The sequence below is a fragment of the Spea bombifrons genome, chromosome 5 (assembly GCF_027358695.1).
Source record: "Spea bombifrons isolate aSpeBom1 chromosome 5, aSpeBom1.2.pri, whole genome shotgun sequence".
Classification (NCBI taxonomy): Eukaryota; Metazoa; Chordata; class Amphibia; order Anura; family Pelobatidae; genus Spea; species Spea bombifrons.
Window position 1 is genome coordinate 86,931,500 of NC_071091.1, and position 25,643 is coordinate 86,957,142.

Consider the following 25,643-nt stretch of genomic DNA (forward strand, 5'->3'; position numbering starts at 1 on the left):
TCTATCAAAAAGTCCAGCATCTTGGACAAAACACGTCAGAAGTAACCACCACTCTGCTGAGGGATATTTGCCCTGTGTTCTGTGTCATTTGGTGTAATCTTCTACTTTTTATTTCATTTCTTAATAAAAGTAACTTTTTATACCTACGGATTGTCCAGCTCACTGACTTTTTTGTACATGAGGTAAGGTTCTTTTCATGCCTGTATGGGATTTTTGTCTTTCGATTTATTTGTATTACTCGTAACTGAAGTGGTGCACAAAACTACGCTTTTGCAATCACAACTGACATCCATCAGCTTAGCGGCCCATTCATTGTATGACATAGTACATGGTTCTGCGAACCAAGAGTATATGTTGTGCATTCATGTGAAATAATGGATAAATGCACACGCTAGAGTGCCTCATATCTCCTTTGTTATGTGGAAATTGCACTAAAAACAATATAAAAATACCATGTAAAGAATATTATTTTACCTATATTATATAGGAATAATTTGTGTAAACTGCATAAAACTTTGTGAGGTATTTGGCTCCATTGTGAGCTTTTTGCCACATAATTGATGTTTTTTCAACCATTTTCTTCTGTAGTGAGAATGTTAGACGATTCTTTTGCCGCAAAGTCAAAATAGTTTGAAAGAAGGGCTACAAAAACTGATACTTTAGTTAATCTGTGGTAGATTCAGGGATGGCCTGGGGGGCAGCGGGGCGCAGGCCACTTGTAAAGGGAGGAAAACAGTGGGGTCATGTAACGCGAGGCTCAAGGTAAGGGAGTGAGTGAAAGAAAGAAAGAAAGAAAGAAAGAGAGAGATAGTATATATGTGCGTGTTTGAGTGTGTTAGCATGCATTTTTATGTGTGTTAACTGACTATGAGTAAGTATGTCAGAATTAGTGTGAGTGTATGTTTTAGGGATGAGGGATCGCCCTCGTTTTCAAAGATTTGTACAAATGCACGAAACAGTCAATTTGTTTTATACGAATCCAAATGCACAAGTCTAGTATTTATTTACTTATATATTTTTATTGCTTTAATATTTGTCCTTTTTTGTTATTGTTTAGTTTTTTTTTGTTGGGTATTGTCCCACCTTTGGTTAGAGATCCACTTTGGTATCTCTCTTGTATCTTCTGAATGCTTGTGATGTCATGGTGACATATAACATTTTTTTTCTTTTATAATTATTTTGGAAGAGTATGAAATTAACTGCTGCTTCAAAAATCTTGAACTAACTAATACATCCTAAGTAATCAAAAGAGACATAAATGGGTTAAAGGTTACAGTTCATGTTTATTATGTTTGTTTTCTTGTTTTTTTAGCAGAATATTCTTTTTTTTTATTTTGTACATACATTTTACATTCATACAGAGAGAAAGGAGCAAATGTACATGAGGAAATTCTACATTTGAAGGAGGAACAATGTAAACATTTAAAGGTACCACTCAGCTATCATGCACTAGATTGCATATAATGGCTGAAGTGTCACTTCAATTGAGTTTTTGTTGAAGGGCTCTATTATTATGTGAGTGTATGTTTTAGCGTGAGTGTATAAGTTTGTGTAAACGTGTGCCAAAGGTGTCAGCCCTTGCCTATATTACCTATTGTTTACCTATTTTAATCTATTTTGTAAGCATCATGGTTCCCCTCTATCAACTAAATAATAACATATATTGAGTGATTTTTGTGGTATATGTTTATATATAATATTTATAAATCAAGAGCTACCTTTTTCACAGACTTAAATACATTTATTTCTGCAGTTTTTTGAGGGCCTTCCTATCTTTTGTTGTAATATTACAAAATTTTAAATCAGCTAGTTGCACTGTACGTTCTATCTATGTAATGCTTTCGGACAGCAAGAGAAGAAGACCTCCTAGCAGACCAAATCTTGCATGTTATGGTTGGCAGGATAAAACAAAAAAAGGAAAATGAAAAATCTCTTTAGGACAGTTTCCAGACATAAAAAAAATCTGAAATCCAAAAGTCTGTTATGAGAACTGTGCAACCTGCTGTAAAAAGAGAAGATGTTTGCCTTTGGCATCAGATGACAAGCAATCAAATGCCTCCAAGAAAAAGGCTAATGCAGGTCTGAGTATCCACATTTCAGTAACCACAAAGCAAATGTTACCTGAATACTCAGCAAATGCCACCTCTGATCTTCTCACACTAGCCTGTTCGCGTATGAATAATGAATACTATAGTTGTTTCAATGTATCTGCAGTGCCAATACCAATTTGCTAATAAAAAACAGCTTCACAGAACAAGAAAAATAAAGGGTTTTAAATATGCTGCTGCCACCCACCATATTACATTATGATGCATTGCATTCCCTAAAAGTAGAAATGTTGATATTAGCATATTTAAGTAATGGCTTGCAGCTTGGCTTTATGCACAAAACTTTTTTTGTTAAATAAATGACAAACTCGAAGAACAAATAAATAAAATGAATTTATTGTATGCTCAAGCTGACAGATACTTGGTAAGTGCCTAACCTAAGACTCTGTACTTAATTCCGTTGGAATAAGCACTGGGGAGATGACATGCCCCTTTTAAACTACCCACACCAGGTTATCTTATGTCTTGTTAGTTATATGTAATATTAACTGTTATGCCACCTTATGAGGTTCATTGCTTCCATTTCCCATTAACTTTCGTGTAGATTTCTCTCCGATAAATTCCTGTAAATGATAATAAATTCATGCAGTAATAGATTTTTTGATGGCATCTTACCATCTTTTACAGAGGTTTCCAAGAAGTTAAAGAGGAGCCAAGCTTTGGCTTGTATGCCAAATTGATTTTTGAAGCCTGCAGTTATTGATTTGTGGTTTAGCTTTTATCAGCACGCAGAATGCTAGTGATTCTATTTTGCGAAATAAGACATTAGAGGTCAAGTAAGAGTGGCAAATATTTAATTTAGTGTCTCAAACATCTTCGTTCAACCTTTAAAGACATAAGCATGCCTCATTGGAAAAGTGCTTCTTAATATATTATTTTGAAATATCACTAAGTATGATGTAATAAATATTAACAATAGTAACTAGCATTTTTGCATACTTAACCTTCCCTTGACAGATGCAGCTTCGACTCACGGGCCATGCTCGGTTCAGTTACCCAATTATATAAAACACCAACACACAATATGAGTTTGAAAAGGTCAACAGTCATTGTCCCGTAAAACCTGAAATAATAAACAGAGATGTGTTTTGTGGTTATCCAGTGACTGTCCCCTGGAAATGAGTATATTTGGTCACCCTAGGATATAAATTGTTCTATGAATGTAACATCAAGTTCTAATTTTTAGAAGGGAGGGGCACAGATTTGCCCCAAAAAATCAGACGGTGCCTAAAGAGTATAAAAGGGATCTAAAGGTGATGTGTTTTTATGGTTGCTTGAATTTAGATACATCCCTGGTGTTTTGGATTATCTCACTCTATCTCTCCAGCCGATGCTTAGCATTGTTCATAGTGATCTTCATAAAGTGACCATCCTAAATACAATAATTCATCTAATGACATAAACATAAAATAAAGTGGTTAGCAGAAATTTATAAAAAGAATGGAGAGTTTCATTATGACAGTTTCTACAGGTGGATTAACTAAGTAGAAGTTGAGGGAGGTAGCTATACAGACACATTATATACAGTATTTATATATAATGAACATGATCTTATCTTATATCTTAACATCAAAAGTTACAGGTAACTAAATGTTTTAAAGATTTATAAGGGGTTCCATAGTTATGAAGATATGAAGTAAAAAAAAGTGATTATGCTTATTCATTTTCATCAACACTTTTTAGTATAATTATAGTCATGGGAATAACACAAGCTGTTTTGCAGCATCTTGACCTTTACAACATTTATGGTCAATGTCAAATAAAGTAATCAATGTCCAAGCTGTGTCCAAAAGTTATTAAATCCGACTCTGCCTAGACGATACTAGCCTTAATATTCTATCACTCAATATATATGGAATAATAGGTATGCAATGGAATGTTGTAATCAATATTGAGTTTCTTTAAATCTTCTTTGCAGGATACAGATCTCATGACATTTAACATCTCCATCCATCGTTCATGGTGGAGAGAACATGGACCGGGTTGCGTACGGAAAGTTGTGCCACCTCCAGCAAGCAGGACCCTTGGAGACCACTCATTTATCTCAGTGACAAATTGTATGATTGAGTTTCAGTACTTGGAAGTCATCCACAGTGCTGTCCAAATACTGCTTTCAGTAAGTAAATTTCTGCTAAAATCCTCCTGTATATAATTATATATATATATATATTTGTCACATGAACACATTGATGCATTGACCAAACGATGAATGAATCTGCTTTAGGAAATGGCTTGCCCAAATGACAGCAGACCTTTTCACTTCCCACCCTAGCGTTTCTCAAGCTGCAGCTTTGAGGCAGAAGGGAAATTTGCATAAATTCTTCTTGAAAGAGCTTTGGATAATATGAGACTTTGAAGTGAGAGAATCTGTAAGGTTAAAAATGTATTTTATTGATTTTAACAGTGTTATCATAGGGGTGGATTCTGCAACTTTTACCTACTTTAAGGCTTGCTAACAAAACTGTGGGCATCAAGACCACCACTGGCAGTTTATTTGTGAAGAACATTAACTGTCACATTTGGTATAAAAATAGTTATACTCTAAGACAGGCATGTCCAAACTTTTTTCGAAGAGTGCCAGATTTGATGAAGTGAACATGTGCGAGGGCCGACCATTTTGCCTGACATTTTCTGAACCATTAAAATTAAATGCAAATTAACTATTTTATGCAAAGTTTATTGAAAACGGCATACCACTTCTATCCCTTTCTCACTATCTCCCCTCCCTACCCCCTTCTCACAATCTCCCCTCTCCCTCCCCTTCTCACAATCTCCACTCTCCCTCCCTACCCCCCTTCTCACAATCTCCCCTCTTCCTCCCTACCCCTCCTTCTCACAATCTCCCCTCTTCCTCCCTACCCCTCCTTCTCACAATCTCCCCTCTTCCTCCCTACCCCTCCTTCTCACAATCTCCCCTCTTCCTCCCTACCCCTCCTTCTCACAATCTCCCCTCTTCCTCCCTACCCCTCCTTCTCACAATCTCCCCTCTTCCTCCCTACCCCTCCTTCTCACAATCTCCCCTCTTCCTCCCTACCCCTCCTTCTCACAATCTCCCCTCTTTCTCCCTACCCCTCCTTCTCACAATCTCTCCTCTTCCTCCCTACCCCTCCTTCTCACAATCACCCCTCTCCCTCCCTACCCCCTTCTCACAATTTCCCCTCTCCCTCCCTACCCTTCTCACGATCTACCCTCTCCCTCCTTACCCCCCTTCTCACGATCTACCCCCCCTTCTCACGATCTACCCACTCCCTCCCTACTCCCCTTTGTAGGTCACTTACTGTCAACTCCTGTGTTGGGAGCGTGAGGCGTTTGTCTCGGGTGCCGGCGCTTCACTGCTGAGTGCCGGCATATGACGTCATATGCCGGCGCTCAGCGTGAAGCGCCGGCACTCGAGACAAACACCTCACGCTTCCAACACTGCACTCTGGGCAGCGCAGAGGCAGGCGGCGGTGGCAGCGACGGCGAGCAGAGGAGTCCTGGATTTCTGTCAGTCAGGGGGGCCCAAGAGGTGCCGAGCGGTCGTTTTCAGCAACCGCTCGGCACCCCTTGGGCCCCACTGACTGGCAGAACTCCAGGGCCCGGTCGCAGTCGTGACCCCGGTAGTTCCGCCACTGCCTACAATTTCTTCATCAGATGCCCTTGTGGCTGTGTGTGCCGGCGCAGGGAGAAGGAAAGCCCAAATCTAGCGACGTCCGAGATCGCAAGATTTGGGCTTTCCTTCTCCCTGCGCCGGCACACACAGCCACAAGGGCATCTGATGAAGAAATTGTGTAGGGGAGGGCAGGGGCGTACCTAGAGTATTTGGCACCCGGGGCGGATCCTGTATGTGGCACCCCCCCCCACACACACACTTTAAAACTACCTGGCCGAAACTGAATATGACCCCCCCCACACACCATAAAAAAATCTAACACTTTTATTTAAAGTAAGTAACACACCAAAATAGGACAAAACAATTAAATAACAATATATATATATATAATTGTTAACAGCAATCACATTCCTATCATGCCCAGGCATACCCAGATTCCAGGAGGCACTCGCAGACTTGGCATGATAGGAGTATGATTGCCTTATCTACCCCTTCTCGCTCCCTTCTGCCCTATCTACCCCTTCTCACTCCCTTCTCCCTATCTACCCCTCCTAACTATCTACCCTCTCCCTCTTTGAAGTTCACTTACCTTTCAGGAGTCCTGCGGTGGGGGTGCAAGGCCTCGGTCTCCCAGCTCTGCCACTGTATGGAACAGTATAGAGTGATGGGAGTTATGATGTACTTTAGAGCATAATTATATAATGAAAAATACATTGGAAATGGTACAGCATAACACCCATCACTCTCACACATTTACCAATCCACACGCATACCAATCCACACGCACATACCAATCCACACGCACATACCAATCCACACGCACATACCAATCCACACGCACATACCAATCCACACGCACATACCAATCCACACACATATACTAATCCACACATATACTAATCCACACACATACACCAATCCACACACACATACCAATCCACACACATACACCAATCCACACACACATACCAATCCACACACATACACCAATCCACACACATACACCAATCCACACACACATACACAATCCACACACATACACCAATCCACACACATACCAATCCACACACATACCAATCCACACACATACACCAATCCACACACATACACCAATCCACACACATACACCAATACACTCTCACTGTATGCTTTCCTACCTTTCCTCTTTTCTCCTTACAGCTCCTTTTCCTGCTCTTCGCTCCTCTTCTTCTTCAGTTCTTCCTTCTTCTTCCGAGGGCACGGGGTTCAGAGGGCACGGACAGCGGTGGGCGCAGCTTCAGTGTTGTGCGCCGGGATCTGACAACAATCCCCGGCGCACAACAGCTGTTGCCGCGCGGATCACAAGGGAGCGGTATCGGAGGTCTTTAACAGACCTCCGGCTCCCTTGAGTGATTTTAAGCCAGGTTCAAGGGAAATCCTTGAACCGGCTTAAAATCACTCAAGGGAGCCGGTGGTCTGTTAAAGACCTCCGATACCGCTCCCTTGCGAGCCTGCCCTCCAGCGGCGGACATTACCCCCGCTCGGTACGCTACTGGGGGAGGGTTAGATTTCAACCCTGTTTAAAGTTACTGTAGACGAGGGTTGAAATCTAACCCTCCCCTACACAATTTCTTCATCCGATGCCCCTGTGGCTGTGTGTGCCGGCGCAGGGAGAAGGAAAGCCCAAATCTCGCGCTTTCCTTCTCCCTGCGCCGGCTGATGACGCCAAGTCCCGTGGCTCACCTGGGGGCCGTATCAGTCCGGAACGCGGGCCGCAATTGGCCCGCGGGCCGGACTTTGGACATGCCTGCTCTAAGAGGTGTATGTTTCAATTACCCACCTCGAACAAATAGACTGCAGTCACATTTGCTTATAGCACATACCAATAGACTATTTGTTTAGAAAGTATTTTTCATATTCTACAAATATTTGCTCATCCCTGTGTTCGTTTCGGGGGAATATGTATATACGTTCTTCATATTAATTTTTCACTTTGTTTTCTTAAGTCTTCCTTATTATAGTAGGGTTAATAGGGGAATCCGTAGGATCGTGCCAAAATTAAAAGGTCCGTAAGAACAACTCTATTGGTCGCCAGCAGGAGGCTCGTCTGGCATCAACCAATGAGGAGCAGCTCCTTGAAGAGCAGCTGCTTTTCTTATTCACACAAAAAAATAAATGGAAAAGGGAGTTTTCCCATTTACACTAAAGAATGAATGGAAAATGGCGCCAAGGCCAGGATTTAAAGGTCCGTAAGAGCGAATCATTGGTCACCTGCAGGGTGCTCATCTGGCATCAACTAATGAAAAGCAGCTGCCCTTTTCCATTCATTCTTTAATGTGAATGGCAAAGGCAGCTGCTCTTCATTGGTTGATGCCAAACGAGCCCCCTGCGAGTGACCAATAAAGTCGCTCTTACGGACCTTTAAATCCTGTCACGATCCTACAGATTCCTGTATTTACTCCTGCTATACTACTGAAGATTTAAGATAGGTTAGAGGCAACGACTTGGAATGGACCAGGGAGATTAGCTAGTAGATATTTAGGTATTTTGTCTTAACTAATAGGCTAGCTTAGTATATATACAAAGACAAACACGAAGAAACGAAGATTCTTTGTGTTGTGTGTCTTCTTATTTGTGTACATTCATTCGTTATTCGGTTTAAACCATGAAAACGCAACATTCATGTTCGTTTTTATGTTCTCCCAAATACTAATGCACAAGTCTAGTACATACACCCATCAGCCATAACATTATGACCACTGACAGACGAAGTGAATAATAATAGTGGATGTGATATGTTAGGCAGCAAATGAACATTTCGTTCTCAAAGTTGATGTGTTAGAAGCAGGAAAAATGGCCAAGGGTAAGGATCTGAGCGACTTTGACAAGGTCCTATTTGCGATGGCTATACAAATGGGTCAGAACATCTCCAAAACTGAAGCTCTTGTGGGGTGTTTCCGGTCTGCAGTGGTCAGTATCAAAAGTGGTCCGATAAAAGAAAAGTGGTGAAGGCTGACCAGTGTGGTCAAACCAACAGACGAGCTACTGTAGCTCACATTGCTGTTCTGATAGAAAGGTGTCAGAACACACAGTGCATCACAGTTTGTTGCGCATGGGGCTGCGTAGCTGCAGACCAGTCAGGGTGCCCATGCTGACCCCGTCCACTGTCGAAAAAGCCTACGATAGACACGCGAGCATAAGAACTGGACCGTGGAGCAATGGAAGAAGGTAGCCTGGTCTGATGAATCATGTTTTCTTTTACATCACATGGATGACCGTGTGCTTCACTTACCTGGAGAACACATGGCATTAGGATGCATCCATGGAGGCCCACCTCGCAACTAACAGGACTCAATGGGTCTGCTGCAAAAGTCTTGGTGCCAAGTACCACAGCATACCTTCAGAGGTCTAGTAGAGTCCATGCTTCGATGGCACATGGCTGTTTTAGTGGCAAAAGGGGACCTATACAATATTAAGCAGGTGGTCATAATGTTATGGCTGATTGATGTGTATTTTATATATATATACATATATATATATATATATATATATATATATATTTATATATATATATATATATATATATATGTATATATATATATATATATATATATATATGTATATGTGTGTGTGTGTGTGTATATATATATATATATATATATATATATATATATATGTGTGTGTGTGTGTGTGTATATATTATGTGAGCTGGGATTATATAGCCGCATAGTCTTAGCGTTGGAAACAACACACGAGGTTATATTTCTTTAGAAATTACAGTCCTGTTTATTATAAGGCCTGGCAAACAAAATATAAATATAAAATAAACAAAAGAAAAGCCTTGCTCTCTGAGCACTAACATTTGTAACTGACTATAGTTGGACGTTTTACCAGCTGCCAACAAAATAAAGCACAGACCATTTTATTTGTAAGGAATAGTTCAGCAGACTCTTGTAGAGAGAAATGTAGTGTCTCTGCTGCTTATGTCCTCCTTCACTGAATCCCTCACAGGGAAACTTTGTAGCAACCTCCTGCTGTTCATTGCCAACAGGCGATTACCTACCTGGGTGATCCTGAACACCTGGACTGGACTCCCCACCTGCTGCAAGTAAACTATGGAGTGGAGCACAGGCCGACCATTCTCTCCAAAATGCTCCACCCCAGGGACCCAAACTAAATAGCAGAATTATCTTTATTCTTACTGTAAATAGATTGATACATCACTAATAACACATGCTTTTAGTTCAGACAGTAGAATGAGTCTTCTGTATCTTCCTCAAATTTGGCTGAAAGACCACATTTTACATCATCTCATATAAGGTATATTATGTGGAAAATCACAGACACATGAAAGCGCTATAACCTACCATCTGTATAAACTGGAAAACAAACTTTAATCTAAAAGCTTCGTGCAATTGATTAAACATGCAAATGGATTCTAAAAAAAATGTTGGTTTTAGTTTATACTGGTCTTACTGTGGAATTGCTCCTAAAATATTGTTCCCTTTATTGTGCTGACATATGTCTACCAGACAAAATATTTTTCAATTAACTTACTCTCCCAAGTTTAAGAGCACCCTGGAGTGTTCTTGATGAAACAAAGCTACCATATTCTCCAATAAATGTACTTGAAATTCACCACTCAGCAGTTTTGAAATGGAAATAACAGTTTTTTCTTTGATATAATATATATTGAACACGGTGTCATAAGCAAATAAAGATAGAAGTAAAAAAATTATGTAGTAGTATTTCCATTTATATGTTTCATTTTATATGTTCCATAATATGTTTTACACAAACAGTGACAGCCCATAATTAACCTATTAATATCAAAGGACTTTGTGGGTGTAAGAATAGGCATGATAAAGAATTTGCTGTGGTATTTCCATAACCGGTATAGAACTAGGAATACGGATTCCCCTCTATGGACAGATGATACCATGGAAGACCTACTTCTTACCCGATTAAATATTCATAAATTAAGTTAATTCATAAATTGAAAGAAAAAGACCCAAAAGAAGCTGACATAATATCACACTCTACCACCCCAATACTATATTGTGATTCAAATAGTCCATCTGTTATTTTGGATAAGGAACAGCAATGGATAAACTACCTAAAAATGGAGAATACAGGAGGGTAAAATTTTAAGTTTATCTTCCCATAAAGGCTGTAACTAAGCGTGCTTTAGCCACCTCCATTCCCATAAAAAAAGATATTCTTTAATATAATAATTTGTACTTCAATGTGCTGAGCTAGTACTGCGGAATATGGTGGGAGGGTCTGCTCCGCCGAAACAAGCATTGGTTATTCTACAAGAATTTTTTTTTTAAAGATTGTCTTTTCTCCAATTTTTAAGAAAAGGGTTCTTCATATATCACCGTCCAATGTGTTCTTGGAGCCGCTTAGCTCAAACATGGTTTTTTGGTAACACAAATTGGCCTTCTAATTAGTTTAATGCTTAACGTATAGCACATTCAGTGACTGTAAACATGTTTCAAGGTAATTTCAAGGATATGAGATTAATTCTTAAGATGTAACCCGCACCTCTACTGCCTAATTAATTTTCTGAGGGTGCCTAGTTTGTGTTTAATTTGTAATGTGTTAAGGTGAATCATCCAACAGTCTCAAGTACTCTTAACCCCTTAATGACAAAGCCCGTACATGTACGGGCTCAAAATGCATTGTTTTCAATGGGATTAGGGACCACCCATTGTCCTTAAGGGGTTAAAAGTGATATCACTGTTTATTGAACAATGTTATTTTCTGTAAAGCCAGGCCCACTCAGCAACTTGCACACAGATAAAATGAGAATAGCGCTGATTGTAGATTTCAAAATGCTTTTGAAAATAGTCAAAAACAAAAGTGGATATGACATACTTTTGGAGGGTTGGTCTAAGTTAGAGATACCACAAGTTTTTGCTTACCCGTCTCAACTTCTCAGAAAAAAGAACATCTGACTTATAAAAACTGCAACATAAAGCATTTAAGTCTAAAAAATCTTATGCTATTTAATTATTTTCTTACATAAAATATTGGTAAAAAACAAAATGTACACATATCTCATGATTCTAAAATGTTCTTACGTGAGTATTACCTTTATACAATTCCTAAGATGGGAAGATTCCTAACAGAAAGGGACTCCTCTCCCCTTAAACTAATCTAAAAATACAAAGCTAAAAATAAGATAATCTTAATTATGAACTAATAAGCAAATGTGGTAAAGATGATACCTTTATTGGCTAACGGACACACAATGGATTGCAAGCTTGGTCTCTTCTTCTGGCATATTCCATTAATACACTAAAGGCCTCCAGTACCTTTATGTATTGCTTTCAGCAGTGAAATCCTCCTTCGCCCATAAAGGCCTTATTAGTTTTGTATGAGGCATATAATAGGTGTTGAAACATCACTCCTGGTCGATCTTTAGCTGCGTCGATATCTTGCATGGTGTTTTTTTTATACAATTTCCACTAACCTTCAAAGGCTTTTTTGACCCATTTGCCCCTTCCCATCACATCTCAGGAGGTTCTTAATATCACTGCAAACTGTTGAAACAGAGATGCCAAGACAGTATTATCTTTGGTGATAATAGCACTTCTGATGCTCGCAGACATCTCTCTGGTCTTCACTATTGTGAAAAGGTAAAATGGAATAAAAGTAGCCTAAGTATTAAAGCAATCATTGATTGGTTAATTCAAGCCACGTGAGCACAGACAGCTGAGTGTAATTTCATAGCAATAACAGTATAGTTATTCTAAAATTGTCTGCTTGCATACTGATAAACTGATTAGTTCTGGTTACAAAAAGATACATTCAGTGACATAAAATGACAGCAGTTAATAGCAGAGACTCCCTAGCATATATAGTAACTCTCCTACTATAGTTCAGTACTTACTACTTAGATAGGCAGTTAGAATGGCAGTTGTCCGAAAAAGAACAGACCAAAACCTAAACGAAAAATCGTTCTAGGTCTATTTGCACAGGTCTACTTAATTGAATTAATTTTGCACATTTTGGAAGGCATTTGAAAGATGCTTTTCTACAAAAAAGAAAGATGATCGTGGAACAACAGGTATAATCATAATTCCTTTTGTGTTTCACGGTAATGATCATGCTGGAGCATTGAGGCCAACAGAGTTCTGACACTTTTGCTACTGCGTGAATAGTACATTTTCACGGTTTGAATGGTTGTGCATCAATAATATAGTACTGTATACCCATACTTGCCATTGTGATTGTCTGTTCATGTGTGAATAATGACTTCCAGCTCAGACCGTTTCGGTTGTTATTGCTGATTATTGTACTTCTCAATGATAGAATTGGTGAAACAGAGAGGAGTAATATTATTTCATCATTATCTTGTCTCTCTGATATAATTCCCTTCCTTCATATGCTTCAAAATGCTTAGAGACTGCTTAGAGACTGTATGTTTTGCTGTATTACTGTGTAAGCTGCATCTGCTCACTACACTGTGAAAAAACTATATTATTTTATAGAGCATGTTTACAAAAGTGGGAAAGACCAGTTACAAGCATTGGTACACAGGGTCTGTAGACAGTATAGAAACTTAGACTGTTCAAAACTAAAGCTCTTGGAATATCATCTCAAATTTACAGTGCAGGTTACTAAAATCTAATGGTTATATATATATAGTATATATCTACAGCTCAAGCATATGCTCGAGAGAGAAGCACTTGGCATCTAATTTCTTTGCTTGCAATATTACTTTTCACAAAAATCATTAACAGTTGGCAAATTTCTACCATCAACAAAAATTCACATACTGACACAATTTTACAACTACATAATTAAAAAATGCAACATTCTTTCCTGAGTAACACATTCTTTTGTTAATATATGACCACAAGTATGTGGGTGTCGGGCCATCACACCTATATGATCTTGTTGGACATTCTATTCAACAATCATAGTCATTAATATGGAGTTGGCTCCTCTTTACAGCTATAACAGACTCCACTCTACTGGGAAGGCTTTCCCAAGATTTTGGAGCAAGGTTTTTGGCAATTTGTGAGGTAAGGCAGTGGTGTTGGACAAGAAGCCCTTTCTGGATCTTTTCCCCTCTCAGTTGGTGTTCCCCAACTGTCAGTTTTAGCACCCCTTTTATTGTTTTTTCAGTATCACCTGTATGCCAATGTGTCAGGACCTACATTCACCTCTGCCACGGGGACCAGTGGGCTAAGGTCCCTCGACATCCTCAAATGGTCCCTTGACGAGCACGAGCTGTGAGAAGATGTCAGTGAGTCTCCTTCTCCTGTGCTTTGCAGCAAGCACTACGCACACATGCACATATACTGGCAGTATTTTGCTCTTAAAGGGATCGCATCCCAGTTCTGGTAGGAGTGCCTCCTAGGACAGTATTTAGGGCCCTGGCTTCCTCAATTAGTTGCTCAGTTGTTCTAGTTGTTCTAGTCCCAATCCTCAATCCTACAGTATCCTAAATCATACACCTCTTCCTAGCTCCCATTTTCCCTGTTCCCTTCTCATTTCTGGCTGCTATTCTAGTTCTGACACAAGATTGTTCATCTGTCTCATTTGTACATCTGCTCTGTGGTACTTCGCCTGGTTTTATTTACCCACTGCTGACCCAGGCTCGTCTTCTAACTTCACTGCTCTATCTGTTACTGACCCAAGCTTGTCTCTTTACCTCGCTTACTTGGTGCTGTTACTGGCTGGGTGTTCTGACCATGCATTATAGGTCCATGCATTATAGGTCTCATCCCTGTCTACAATGTGGGTATTCACAGGATAGTGCCTCGTCGGGTAAGGTTCCATCGATCAAACCAAGATAGGCTTTCCTTATGTTACGTGAAACACATTGACACTTAGATCTATCTATCCTCTCCCAATCTCTCTCCCTCTTAGATCGTGTCATTAACTGCAGAGCCTCTGTTTCTAAAATGTAATATCTTCAAAACTAAACTTATTGTATTCCTTTCCTCTAGCGCTACCATCCCTTCCATAATTTCACTCAACTTCATTGGTACTGTCCTCACCTCTTTCCCACATGCTCATTGTCTTAGTGTCACCATATTATAATTCACCCGTCACATCAATTTTTTTTTTTTTTTTTAAATTGACCCCATTCATCACTTCTTAATAGCAGATGCAATTAATGTTCTTGTTTATGCACTCATTACCTCCCGTCTCGACTACTGCAACTCTGTCTTAGCTGCTTTATCTCATATCCATCTTGACCCCTTACATTCCGTTGCACTACAAACACAACTCCCTTCTGTAAGTGTCTTTACTGGTTCCCTGTACACTTTAGGATTCATTGTGGTTCCCCTACCTAAATCTCCTCACTCTCCAAATACCCTCCTACCTGACATTTCTGCTTGCCGGATGATCATAGTCTGCCCTTTGTTTCGAACTCTACCTCTCATGCATGTATACAGGACTTCTCAGTGGCTGCCCCATTCTCTATAATGCCCTCCTATGCCTTACTTTTTGTATCTGTAAGTACAAATTAATACATTGTACAGCCCTTTACAATATGATGGTGCTATATAACTCAACAAATAGTAATAATAATGCATTAAAGGGAGCAATAAAGAACGAGCCTACCATTTATAGAGGAGGTTAAAGGAGAAAGGGACTAAAGCTGAGGCACTGCATGGAAAGGAGATGATTTGATTGTATTAAGGGTCATAGGGAGATCTCAGGTGAATGAGTGATTTTTTAAGAACACAGGTAGTGGATATAAAAAGCATAGATTTGTATGGCTCTCTGAACAATTGTGAAGGTACACTATAGGTGATATCCTGGAGACATGAGCATGAAGAAGTGGACACCTCAAAGCCTTCTATTGTATAAAATGAAACATTAATAAAAAAAGGAAAGCTAAGGTTAATATTCAAGCAAAATTTAATTTACTGTTTCCAAGCAGCAGGTGGTATCCGTTACAAAAGTGATATACTTCGCTTAAATATCCCAGTCTGTGAATTTTGATATTTTTCATGGACTTAACCATGTATCTTAGTGTTTTTCCTCAACCACATGGGGCTATAATTTATTAAGATTACATCTTTGTAGGTATTTCTACATTTCCATTTACTATAATTATTTTCCAAGTTAGTCTGATCTAATTCTTCTTGAAAGGCAGTGCTATTGGCTATACCATTTCATTTTAGCTACTAGTATAATGGCTTTCAAGGGGAAATATTCAAAATATATTTAATATTTTCCTCCTTGTTTGTTGTTTTATATCTATCTATATATATATATATTTATATATATATACACACACACACACACACACACCCATATATTGGGGCAAAGACTGGTCTAGGATGGGGGTTTAAGTGTAATGAGACTGAGAGGGTGTAATTTACTGAGAGGGTGGTAGATAAATGGAACATAAATCCTTCCTGAATGTTCCTGAATTTAAGATGAAACTAAGGGCTGAGTAAAGCTTTAGTCTTCTCGTAAGAAAAATAGACAGACCAGATCAGCCAAACGTTTCTTATCTGCTGTAAAATTCTATGTTTCTGTATTCTATGGAACAGAAGTTACCCACACCTTTGCACTTATGCACCATCCTGTTTGCAAATGCGTTGGGTCTTAAGTTCTAACTCAACTACCACTTGCATAATTGAAACATGCATCAACTTAAATGAGTAATTTGAATGTGAATGACAAGTATTCTGGGTTAGTACACCTAGCCCAAGGGCACCAGTTCATAACTGGGGAGGTTTAAGTGAGGCGGCAGCTCCTCTTCCACATAGCTGAGGGTAGATCACTCTATTGAGCAAAAAGGTTCCCCGACATGCACAGACGTAGGTCATCACCTAGTCAAGATATACCTGTGAGTGGAGTGGGAGTATTTTATTAAACCTTGGGGGTTATATTTCCCTGATTCACAGTCCCGAGTTTCCGAAGCAACCTTTGGGTGCCACAAGGGTGGACAATAAAAATCACTGTCTAGCCCCTTACTAGGTACTTAAAGGGTGAAAGCTTCTAGCTTTTCAAGCTGATCCTGCGATGATCAGCAAAGCCATTAGTCCTCATTTTACCCTAACATATATATATATATATATATAATTTTTTTTAAAAGCCATACATATAAATACAATAATGTGTTAAATCTTGGTAAGAGTTTTCTTTGATTGTCAGGCGAAGTAATAAAAAATGCAATAATGGCCAAAAACTAATAATGCACCGTAGCTTTAAAAATAGTGCTGTTTTTTAATTCAATAAAGTGCAGAAATTGGATTTCAACATTTCAACTAAGTAAACAGATATGATTTATAACTTTCAGGTTTATTACCCAGGCATTAGTCTCAAGACTATGTTACAGATTCAGAAAGGCAGACAGCATATACTGTATATTATAATACATCTACAGTAATGTAATTGTTTTAGTTCTTTAAGATAAGTGTAAAGCTTTTTATATAATTTGATGATATTTTTGTAGTTTACTTCCAGAGTTAAAAGTCTAAACTCTATATGAGTAAATTGTATTCCTCAAGAATCTGTTTTAATATTATCGTATTACCCACTGAGTATGATTGGTAGTTTATGAATTATTGTTGTATAAATAATTTGCATTAAAATTTACTTCAATTCTGTGAAAGGGTCTACAAAATGCCTTAGTTTAGAGAGGTAACGTTCACCATAACACCTTTGTTTCTGCATATTATTTTGTTTTATGCCTGCAGTAAATAGTTTTGTAGCCACTATTATATAAAATATTCTTGAATAATTCAATTTTACTCATGTTAATGTGAAAAGAACTAGTATGAGAGAAAAAAAAAACAGAAAGATGCAGTAAGAGGCAAAAAGACATGTAGAAAGGCAACCATGTGGAACAAAAAAAGGGCAGGGGGGAAGGCAGTGATAAGGGGCAGGGGGGGAAGGCAGTGAGAAGGGGCAGAGGGGGGAAGGCAGTGAGAAGGGGCAGAGGGGGCAAGGCAGTGAGAAGGGGCAGAGGGGGGAGATTTTTTTCCTTTCTTTTTTTTGGCATGGGGGGCGCCAGAGGAGTAGTCCGCACAGGGCGCCAGAACACTTAAGGGCGGCTCTGTTGGCATCATCATATTAAACCTTTATATGTCCACTCAAGCATGTGAGCTTCTTTCCTCCCCTTCTATCAAATGTGCCTTGGCTCTGGCTCGAGATATTTTGGAGACCTAGTAACACACCTGCTTCTGGAACACATGTGTGTGTTGTGACCTAAACAGTATGTTGTAACTGTTGGAACACATTTTCTTACAGAAGTTTCAGCATGTTTTCATGCAGTTTTTAGACTGAGCGAAAGTGTTCTTCCACCTCTACAGTCAGGGCCGGACTGGCCCACCGGGATACCGGGAAATTTCCCGGTGGGCCGGAAGGTCCGGGGGCTGGGCGGCCATGAAGACAGCCGCTGAGCTGCCCCCAGGCTGCCCGAAATCTAATCAAAGCGGCCGCTGGGTGCTGATGCGGTCGGCCGGCATCAGCACCCAGCAGCCGTGTGCGATGGCCGTCTAGTGATGGGAGCAGTGTGAGGGGTGAAAGCTCCGCCCCCTCGCACTGACCTTTCACCCCTCACGCTGCTCCCATCACTATGCGGCCATCAGATTGCTGGGAATGTAATCTGAACGGCCGATGCGTGCTGATGCCGCCGGCCGCCTCTGCTTTAATACTTTTTTTTTTTACTTTATATGGCGAGCCGATCCAGCTTACCATATGAATAATAAAAAAAAAAGTGTTAAAGTAGCTCCGGCCGGCGGCATCAGCACGCACCGGCCGTTTAGATTACATTCCCAGCAGTCTGATGGCTGCATAACGATGGGAGCAGCGTGAGGTGGAAGCTCCGCCCCCTCGCGCTCAGACTGCTGCAGCACCGGATGTCAGGTCAGTGGCATCCTGTCAGCATAGAGAACGGTGTGCAGCTGCCAAGAAGTCAAGAGAAGTAGAAGGTGAGTAAAATAATGTATTTTTTGTACTGTATGTTTTTTGTATTTGTTAAGAACAAAAAAAATCGGCATGTGTGTGTATGTAAGTGTGTCCCCCTATATGCCACTCTGCCTCCAGAAATGCCTTATATCCCCCTATATGCCACTCTGTCCCATGATATGCCTTTTAACCCCCTATATGCCAGAGTTGCATATAGGGGTATAAGGCATTTCTGGATGCAGAGTGACATAGGGGGTCAAAAGGCATATCTGGAGGCAGAGTGGCATAAAGGGGGTTAAAAGGTATATCATGGGGCAGAGGAGCATATAGGAGGGTATAAAGCATATCGGGGAGGCAGAGTGGCATATAGGGGGCATAAGGCTTTTCTGGAGGCAGAGTGCCCCATGATATGCCTTTTAACCCCCTTCATGCCACTGTGCCTCCAGAAATGCCTTATACCCCCTATATGCCACTCTGTCCCATGATATGCCTTTTAACCCCCTATATGGCAGAGTGGCATATAGGGGGTTAGAAGGCATATCATGGGACAGAGTGGCATATATTATTTTTTAATTAATATGGCAAGCTGGATCGGCTTGCCATATAAAGTAAACAAAAATGTCCCATGATATGCCTTTTAACCTCCTATATGGCAGAGTGGCATATAGGGGGTTAGAAGACATATCATGGGACAGAGTGGCATATAGGAGGGTTGAGGCATATCAGGGAGGCAGGGTGGCATATGGGGGGTATAAGGCATTTCTGGAGGCAGAGTGACATATAGGGGGTCAAAAGGCATATCTGGAGGTGGAGTGGCAAAAAGGGGGTTAAAAGGCATATCACGGGGCAGAGGGGCATATAGGAGGGTTGAGGCATATCAGGGAGGCAGAGTGGCATATGGGGGGTATAAGGCATTTCTGGAGGCAGAGTGACATAGGGAGTAAAAGGCATTTCTGGAGGCAGAGTGGCATATAGGGGATTAAAAGGCATATTATGGGGCAGAGTGGCATATAGGAGGGTATAAAGCATATCAGGGAGGCAGAGTGGCATATAGGGGGCATAAGGCTTTTCTGGAGGCAGAGTGCCCCATGATATGCCTTTTAACCCCCTTCATGCCACTCTGCCTCCATGAATGCCTTATACCCACTATATGCCACTCTGTCCCATGATATGCCTTTTAACCCCTACATGTCTCAATCATAGCTTTTATTAAATATGGAAAAAAATAGTCTACATGAATTAATAAAGAAATAAAAGTTTCTTACCAGAATATCGTGAAGAATAATGTGATCAGTGTTTTGTTCCACTGAATAAAATGGAACTCTTTCATCTAAAAATGTTCGCAGTAGTAAATGTTTTGATCCCATTATGTGTAATGTATTTCATTTATTAGGGCCTTTTAACACTTTTGCTTTCTGGCATTTTAATACAAATAATGAGATAAAAAGAATGGCACATAGTGTGACTCGGGTGTGTATAAGGGGTGCGTGTGGGTATAAGAGCTTCACCGTGAGATAAACTATATGGGGCTGGTCTCCAAATTGTTCCAGGGCTGCTTTTCAGTCCCAGTCCGGCCCTGTCTACAGTCAATCATTAAAATCAGATGTTTACTGTTAAATACTTCCAAAATAAAGAAGCAGAGGCTCAGCACTCAAATGGTGCTGAGCCTCTGCTTCTTTATTTTGGATATATTGAAGGACTTGGTGGTGCCCTGGCTCGTGCACCATCTCACTACTAAGTGCTGTATTCCAACCTTTGCTTCTGTGTATGCTGTTAAATACTATGACTATACACTGGAAACTTTAACTAACTTTCATCTTCATGCGTAGGGAAATAAGGTCTCCTTTACACCTGCAAGCTAACAAATACCAGCACAGAGCCTCATTCAGTGTTAATAAAAGAATGCTGCTTGTTATTGAAGAAAAATGAAATGACAGGCCTGTCAGGGACGTTAAAATGAATCAAGAAAATGTAATTAAGTTATTCAGCATGAAAGATATTTTAGGGAAATATATCGATGAACTGTGCTATGTATTAAACAATAAAATAAGATATTATTACTAATTATAACAGTCACTTAATTACTAAATATCTGGTCCATGAAAATTACAACCAGGGATTAGAACAACCAGGGGCTAGATTCGATGACCCGTTTTACAAGAAAAAAACATCACATGCTCAACAGTAAATGATTCAGCTCTCTGGTCACAAATACGAATAATGAACACTAACTGCTCAAAGACATGTACGCATTTAGCAAATGTAACTCAGAGTCACAATATGGCAAACTCTGATTCCAAGTCTAAACCACTGCACGTAATAAAAGGAAAGCAAACCTCTGTGTATCCAGTTCAGATCCAAGTAACTGACAAATTAAAGTCAAATTAGCACTATAAATGTGTAGAGATCTTCATTAAGTTACTCTTACTCTAACCAAAAAGAAATGGAAATATCTGCAGTTCAAGGATTCAGTGGGGGCAGTAGACAATTATTGTGTGTTAAATCGGTACATTTCAGTCAGTCAGGTGAACAAAAAGTAAGTCTAGAAATTTAGGGAATGGTCAAAACTTAATTTACACACCTTGAAAAGGTAAAACTAACACGGCCAATGCACAGAGCAAATAAATATGATTTACCAGCCACAAATGAGAATCCTTCATTGCCCGATTAAATGTGATAGCTGCCTAATAATCGCAATACTCATTAATACACTAATAACTGCTTAATCCAAGGACAACTACTCTTTGCCAACCGTTCTGGATGTTGTTTGCTTTTGACACTGTGGACCAACCTTTTCTCCTTCAAAGTCTTTACAGTCTTGTTCTTCATGACAATGCGCTTTTCTGGTTCATATCTTACTATTCGTATCACACCTTTAGCAATTGTTGGTGTACCCCAAGGGCCAGTTAAAGGATCCTTTCCATTCTCACTTTACACTACCTTACTTGGCAAACTAATTTAATAATTTGGCATTCAGTACCACTTGTATGTTGATGACACTCAGCTCTACCTATCTCCTCCCAATCTCTCTCAATCCCTCTTAAATTGTGTAACTAACCGCCTTGCCTCTGTTTCTAACAGGATGTCTAAATCATTCCTAAATGTCTCCAAAACGGAACTTTTTATCTTTCCTCTCTAATACTAGCATTCCTTCAACGTCCTTCCTTCAATGTCAATGTTGCAATCATCACCCCATCCCTACCCTCTCACTGTCTTGGGGTCACCCTTGACTCAAGCCCCTCATTCACTCCTCATATCCAATCTGTTTAAGAAAAATTGCCACCTTCATCTTAAAACAAAACAATGCCATCATTCATAACATGAGATGCAACTAAGGCTTATTGTGGTTCACTTACTTATTAGCTCCTACCCGGTCTCTCTCTGTTGATCCGATGATCTGCATTTGTCCCTTGCTGTGATGTTTACTTCTCATGCATGCTTAGGGGATAATTACGTGATCAATCAATCAATATAAATAAATAACTAAACTGCCCGTGTTTAATGTATTTTAAACAGAAATTGCCACTGTTGTAAGGGTTATTTTTAAAACCCTTTTTACAGTATGAGAATTTTTGTTAGACTGATTGAAGTAGTCAAGCAGTGGCAGAAAGGTTCAATCATTGAAATTAATGGGAACACTTTCCATGAATGCACATAGGGGTTACCTCTTGTAACTGGCTGTAAGTATATCATGTGTCTGCCTGAACAAATCCCATGGGAAAGAGTGAGTGGTAAAGGAGAAGGCAAATGCATATGGAAGGATTCTTCAAAACACTTTGCCTTAGCAAGGGGACCTCATGAAAATGTAAAAGGGTTGTTAAAGTGCATTTGATGGCTGGCGTATCCCTTTACCTTTCCGTATTTATACCCCTAGCCTCTAGCATGTGCCAGCATTGCTTCAAAAGTATAATTTAAAAAAAAAACACAACACACATTTTTATTGTACAAATGCATATAAACAATATCTATGTAAATTGTAATCACCAATGAAGATCGACTAATAATATAAAGGGGGAAATAATGGTGCCCTCCTTCTTCTTGTTATATGCAGTAAATGTTCTATAAATACTGCCAATTATGAACTTGGGGTCAATGGAGGTTTTTATACTCCGGTCCAGCATTGAAGATGTTAAATAATCAGCACACACACACACACATTACTCTCTGTACAGTCTTCCATAGGCGAATTTAAGAGTTACCAGAAAAAAATCCGTTTTCACCAGAAGACATCATTAAGAGGTGACACTTATGACAGGAAGATGCACTATAACAGAGCACTTTTAAATGAACATATACATGCATTCTAGAAGGAACAAATGTTTTCGCTACAAGTGCAAATGAAAACTATTTGATACATCCTACGTTGTGTGGGTGGTATAAAGTCAAAGACTCTAAAACTCTTGTTTCGGTGAAACATTTAAAGGGATTTTGAGGTCATTTTCGAGCAAAGTGGCTGTTTTTAGTGTATTTTAAGTTATACTTTGTGTTATGTACATTAGTATGTGAATTAACAGTAGAATTCTATACTAATGGCTCTGTCATGTAGTTAGTAGTAATCATATGTAGTACTTTTTTCCATTTCAATTTTTAATAAATTCCTTAAACAGAGGTGTTTCAGATGTATTAGTTGACAAAATATATGATCATTTGTAAATATTTTACCTTCAGAATATTGTCTTGGATAAATATAGCATTGGTAGTGCTTTGTTGTAAACATACAGACTTACAACAATGACTTTATTTTTGTAATAGTAGTACTAGTATTTTTGTGAGCCAAGGTTGTGGTGAAATCAGTTTTCATACAAGGTGCTTATTATCCTAGAGGGTGCCAAGCTGTCATACATTCATTGTGTTAATACTGGCAGTAAAATGTTTTTTATGTGTCTTCTTTACTATAATGGCGCTGATTCAAAAGACTTGATTTTGCACTGCCTGCTTGGTAAAAGATAAAATCTAATAATAACAAAAGTGGTTCCCTTGAGCAGAGCCATGTGGTAAGAATCCTATTCAGTGGTTTACTATTAAAATCCTATTTTTTACTTTATTCCATTTTTTCATGTGGCATTATGTGTGATTTTCTTTGCTAGTATTTATTCTGTAAGGTTTCCATGTTTATAACAGAAATAAAACAGAAATAATATATGATAATATGCAATATATGTAATAAAAATATGCCCATATGCTATTTTGATTAAGCACAAAGTATATCCCTACTCTTTTTATTTTGTAAATATATATTCCTCAAACATGATGCTTGGATGTAAAGAATCTTAAAGACAAGCATCAGTGAGGTCTTCTCACATTTTGAGTTAGTTGTTTCTAGCAGGGATAGAGGAGGGAGTCTGCTTTTACGGAATGTACTTTAGGCTAGGTGGACAAGTTTATTTTGATTTCTACTGCCCCACAGCAGTTAATGGTATTACACGTATTATCAGTTCTCACCCAGTTACCACTTCTTAGAGTACATTATGTATTATTATTTTCTGTTATATTTAGATTTATTATTGACAGATTAGGGTGTTAGCATGTTTGTGAGTATATTATTTTTAACATGTTTGTGTAATCATATAGTGTTTGCATGTGAGTGCATTCTGTTAGCATGTGTATGTATGTGTTACTGCATGGTGTTAGTGTGTGTGTGTATGTGGTTATCATGAGTCTGTTTTAGTATTGGTGTGTGTTATTATATGGTGTTTGTGTGTGTTTGTTAGTGCATGGTGTTAGTACAAGTACGATTGTTAGTATGTGGTGTCAGAGCATGGGTGTTAATGTATAGTGTTAGCACAAGTGTCAGTGTATGATGTTAGAGTGTTTGTGTATGTTAGTCTAAGGTAATAGCGTGAGTGTGTGTTAGCATTGGTGTAAGTTTGTGTTTGTTAGTGTATGATACTAGAGTGAGTTTATGTGTCAGTGTATAGCATGTCAAGGCCTACGGTTAATGGCGCAAGGGAAAGGAGGGAGGGTATGTATTTAAGTGTAAATGTATCTTGCGAGTTTGTTTGTTAGTATGTGTTTTTAGTTATAAGGAACACCAAAGAAATATTGCACCCTGGCACCACTAATTAGTTAATGTAATTTGTCCTTAATCAACTTGATCCTGCTGTCAGAATATATGCATGTACCGTTGAAACCAGCAATCCACTGCCATCATGCAGGGGGAGAATTATTGTTTTGTAGTGTTTATTTTTTCACCTTGGAGTTTTATAACTTAAGGATTTTGGTAAGTACACCTACATAACTTAATTTGATTAATAGGAAATACTCCGAAGTGTAAATTACATAAATTCTGCCTCTATTCCATATGTTTTAGTTACATGTACCAAAACATAAAGCCAAGCTTACAAAGTTTACTTAATGAAAAATATAAGCTTTGCCACAAACACCCGATCAGTTTGAAGAAAAGGGTGGAATGTGATCAGCAGGGTTAATATATTTTGGAATACATAGGGCTCTGATATTTGGTACGCTTTATGTACCATTAGTCATTAATATACAGTATTTTGGACTATGCTGCAAATATGCTGCGTGAAGCATTTAGTGTGCCAAAGGGTAGTATGGCTAGTGTAGGCGGGTAAGTACCTTTGGAGTTGTTAAAGAGATTTAGAGATTTTAAAGAAGGTTTTTTTTATCAACCCTTTCAACCAGCTTTTGACCCAGCTACTGATTAAACTATTATATTAAACAAGTTAAGACATAAGCCTTAGAATAGAATTTTATTATGTATCCTGAAAGTTGAATCAATTAAAAATAACAAAAAAAAAGGTAAAGCCTTTAAAGGGACACTCCAGCCATCATATACTGTACACGTTAATGATCCTGCATGGGTGGATTTTGTGCAAGGTTTGGAAATTACCCTTCACATTTAATGCTTTACTTCCTAGTATTTGGCTGATGTGGTGTTTGACTGATGCGTTTGCTTGGTTTGACTAGAAGGATAGTGTTTTTTTCCCCCCGGCTATGATAGCAGGGAAAGAATGGGCAGACTAGATTTGCTGAATGGTGTCAAATTCTGCTGTCAAATTCTGTTTCTGGAGAATTCTTAGCAGTCTTGTTGACTGAAATGCTGTTTT

At 39.1% G+C, this 25,643-nt stretch overlaps 1 protein-coding gene across 1 annotated transcript in view; it reads left to right on the plus strand.

Moving 5' to 3' along the window:
• Positions 1–25,643, plus strand: part of NKAIN3 (sodium/potassium transporting ATPase interacting 3) — a 170,207-nt gene that overhangs the window by 118,907 nt on the left and 25,657 nt on the right. The window contains exon 4 of the mRNA XM_053466574.1: positions 4,027–4,224. Within this exon, the coding sequence (XP_053322549.1) occupies positions 4,027–4,224 (198 nt within the window). The remainder of the gene's footprint in view (positions 1–4,026; positions 4,225–25,643) is intronic.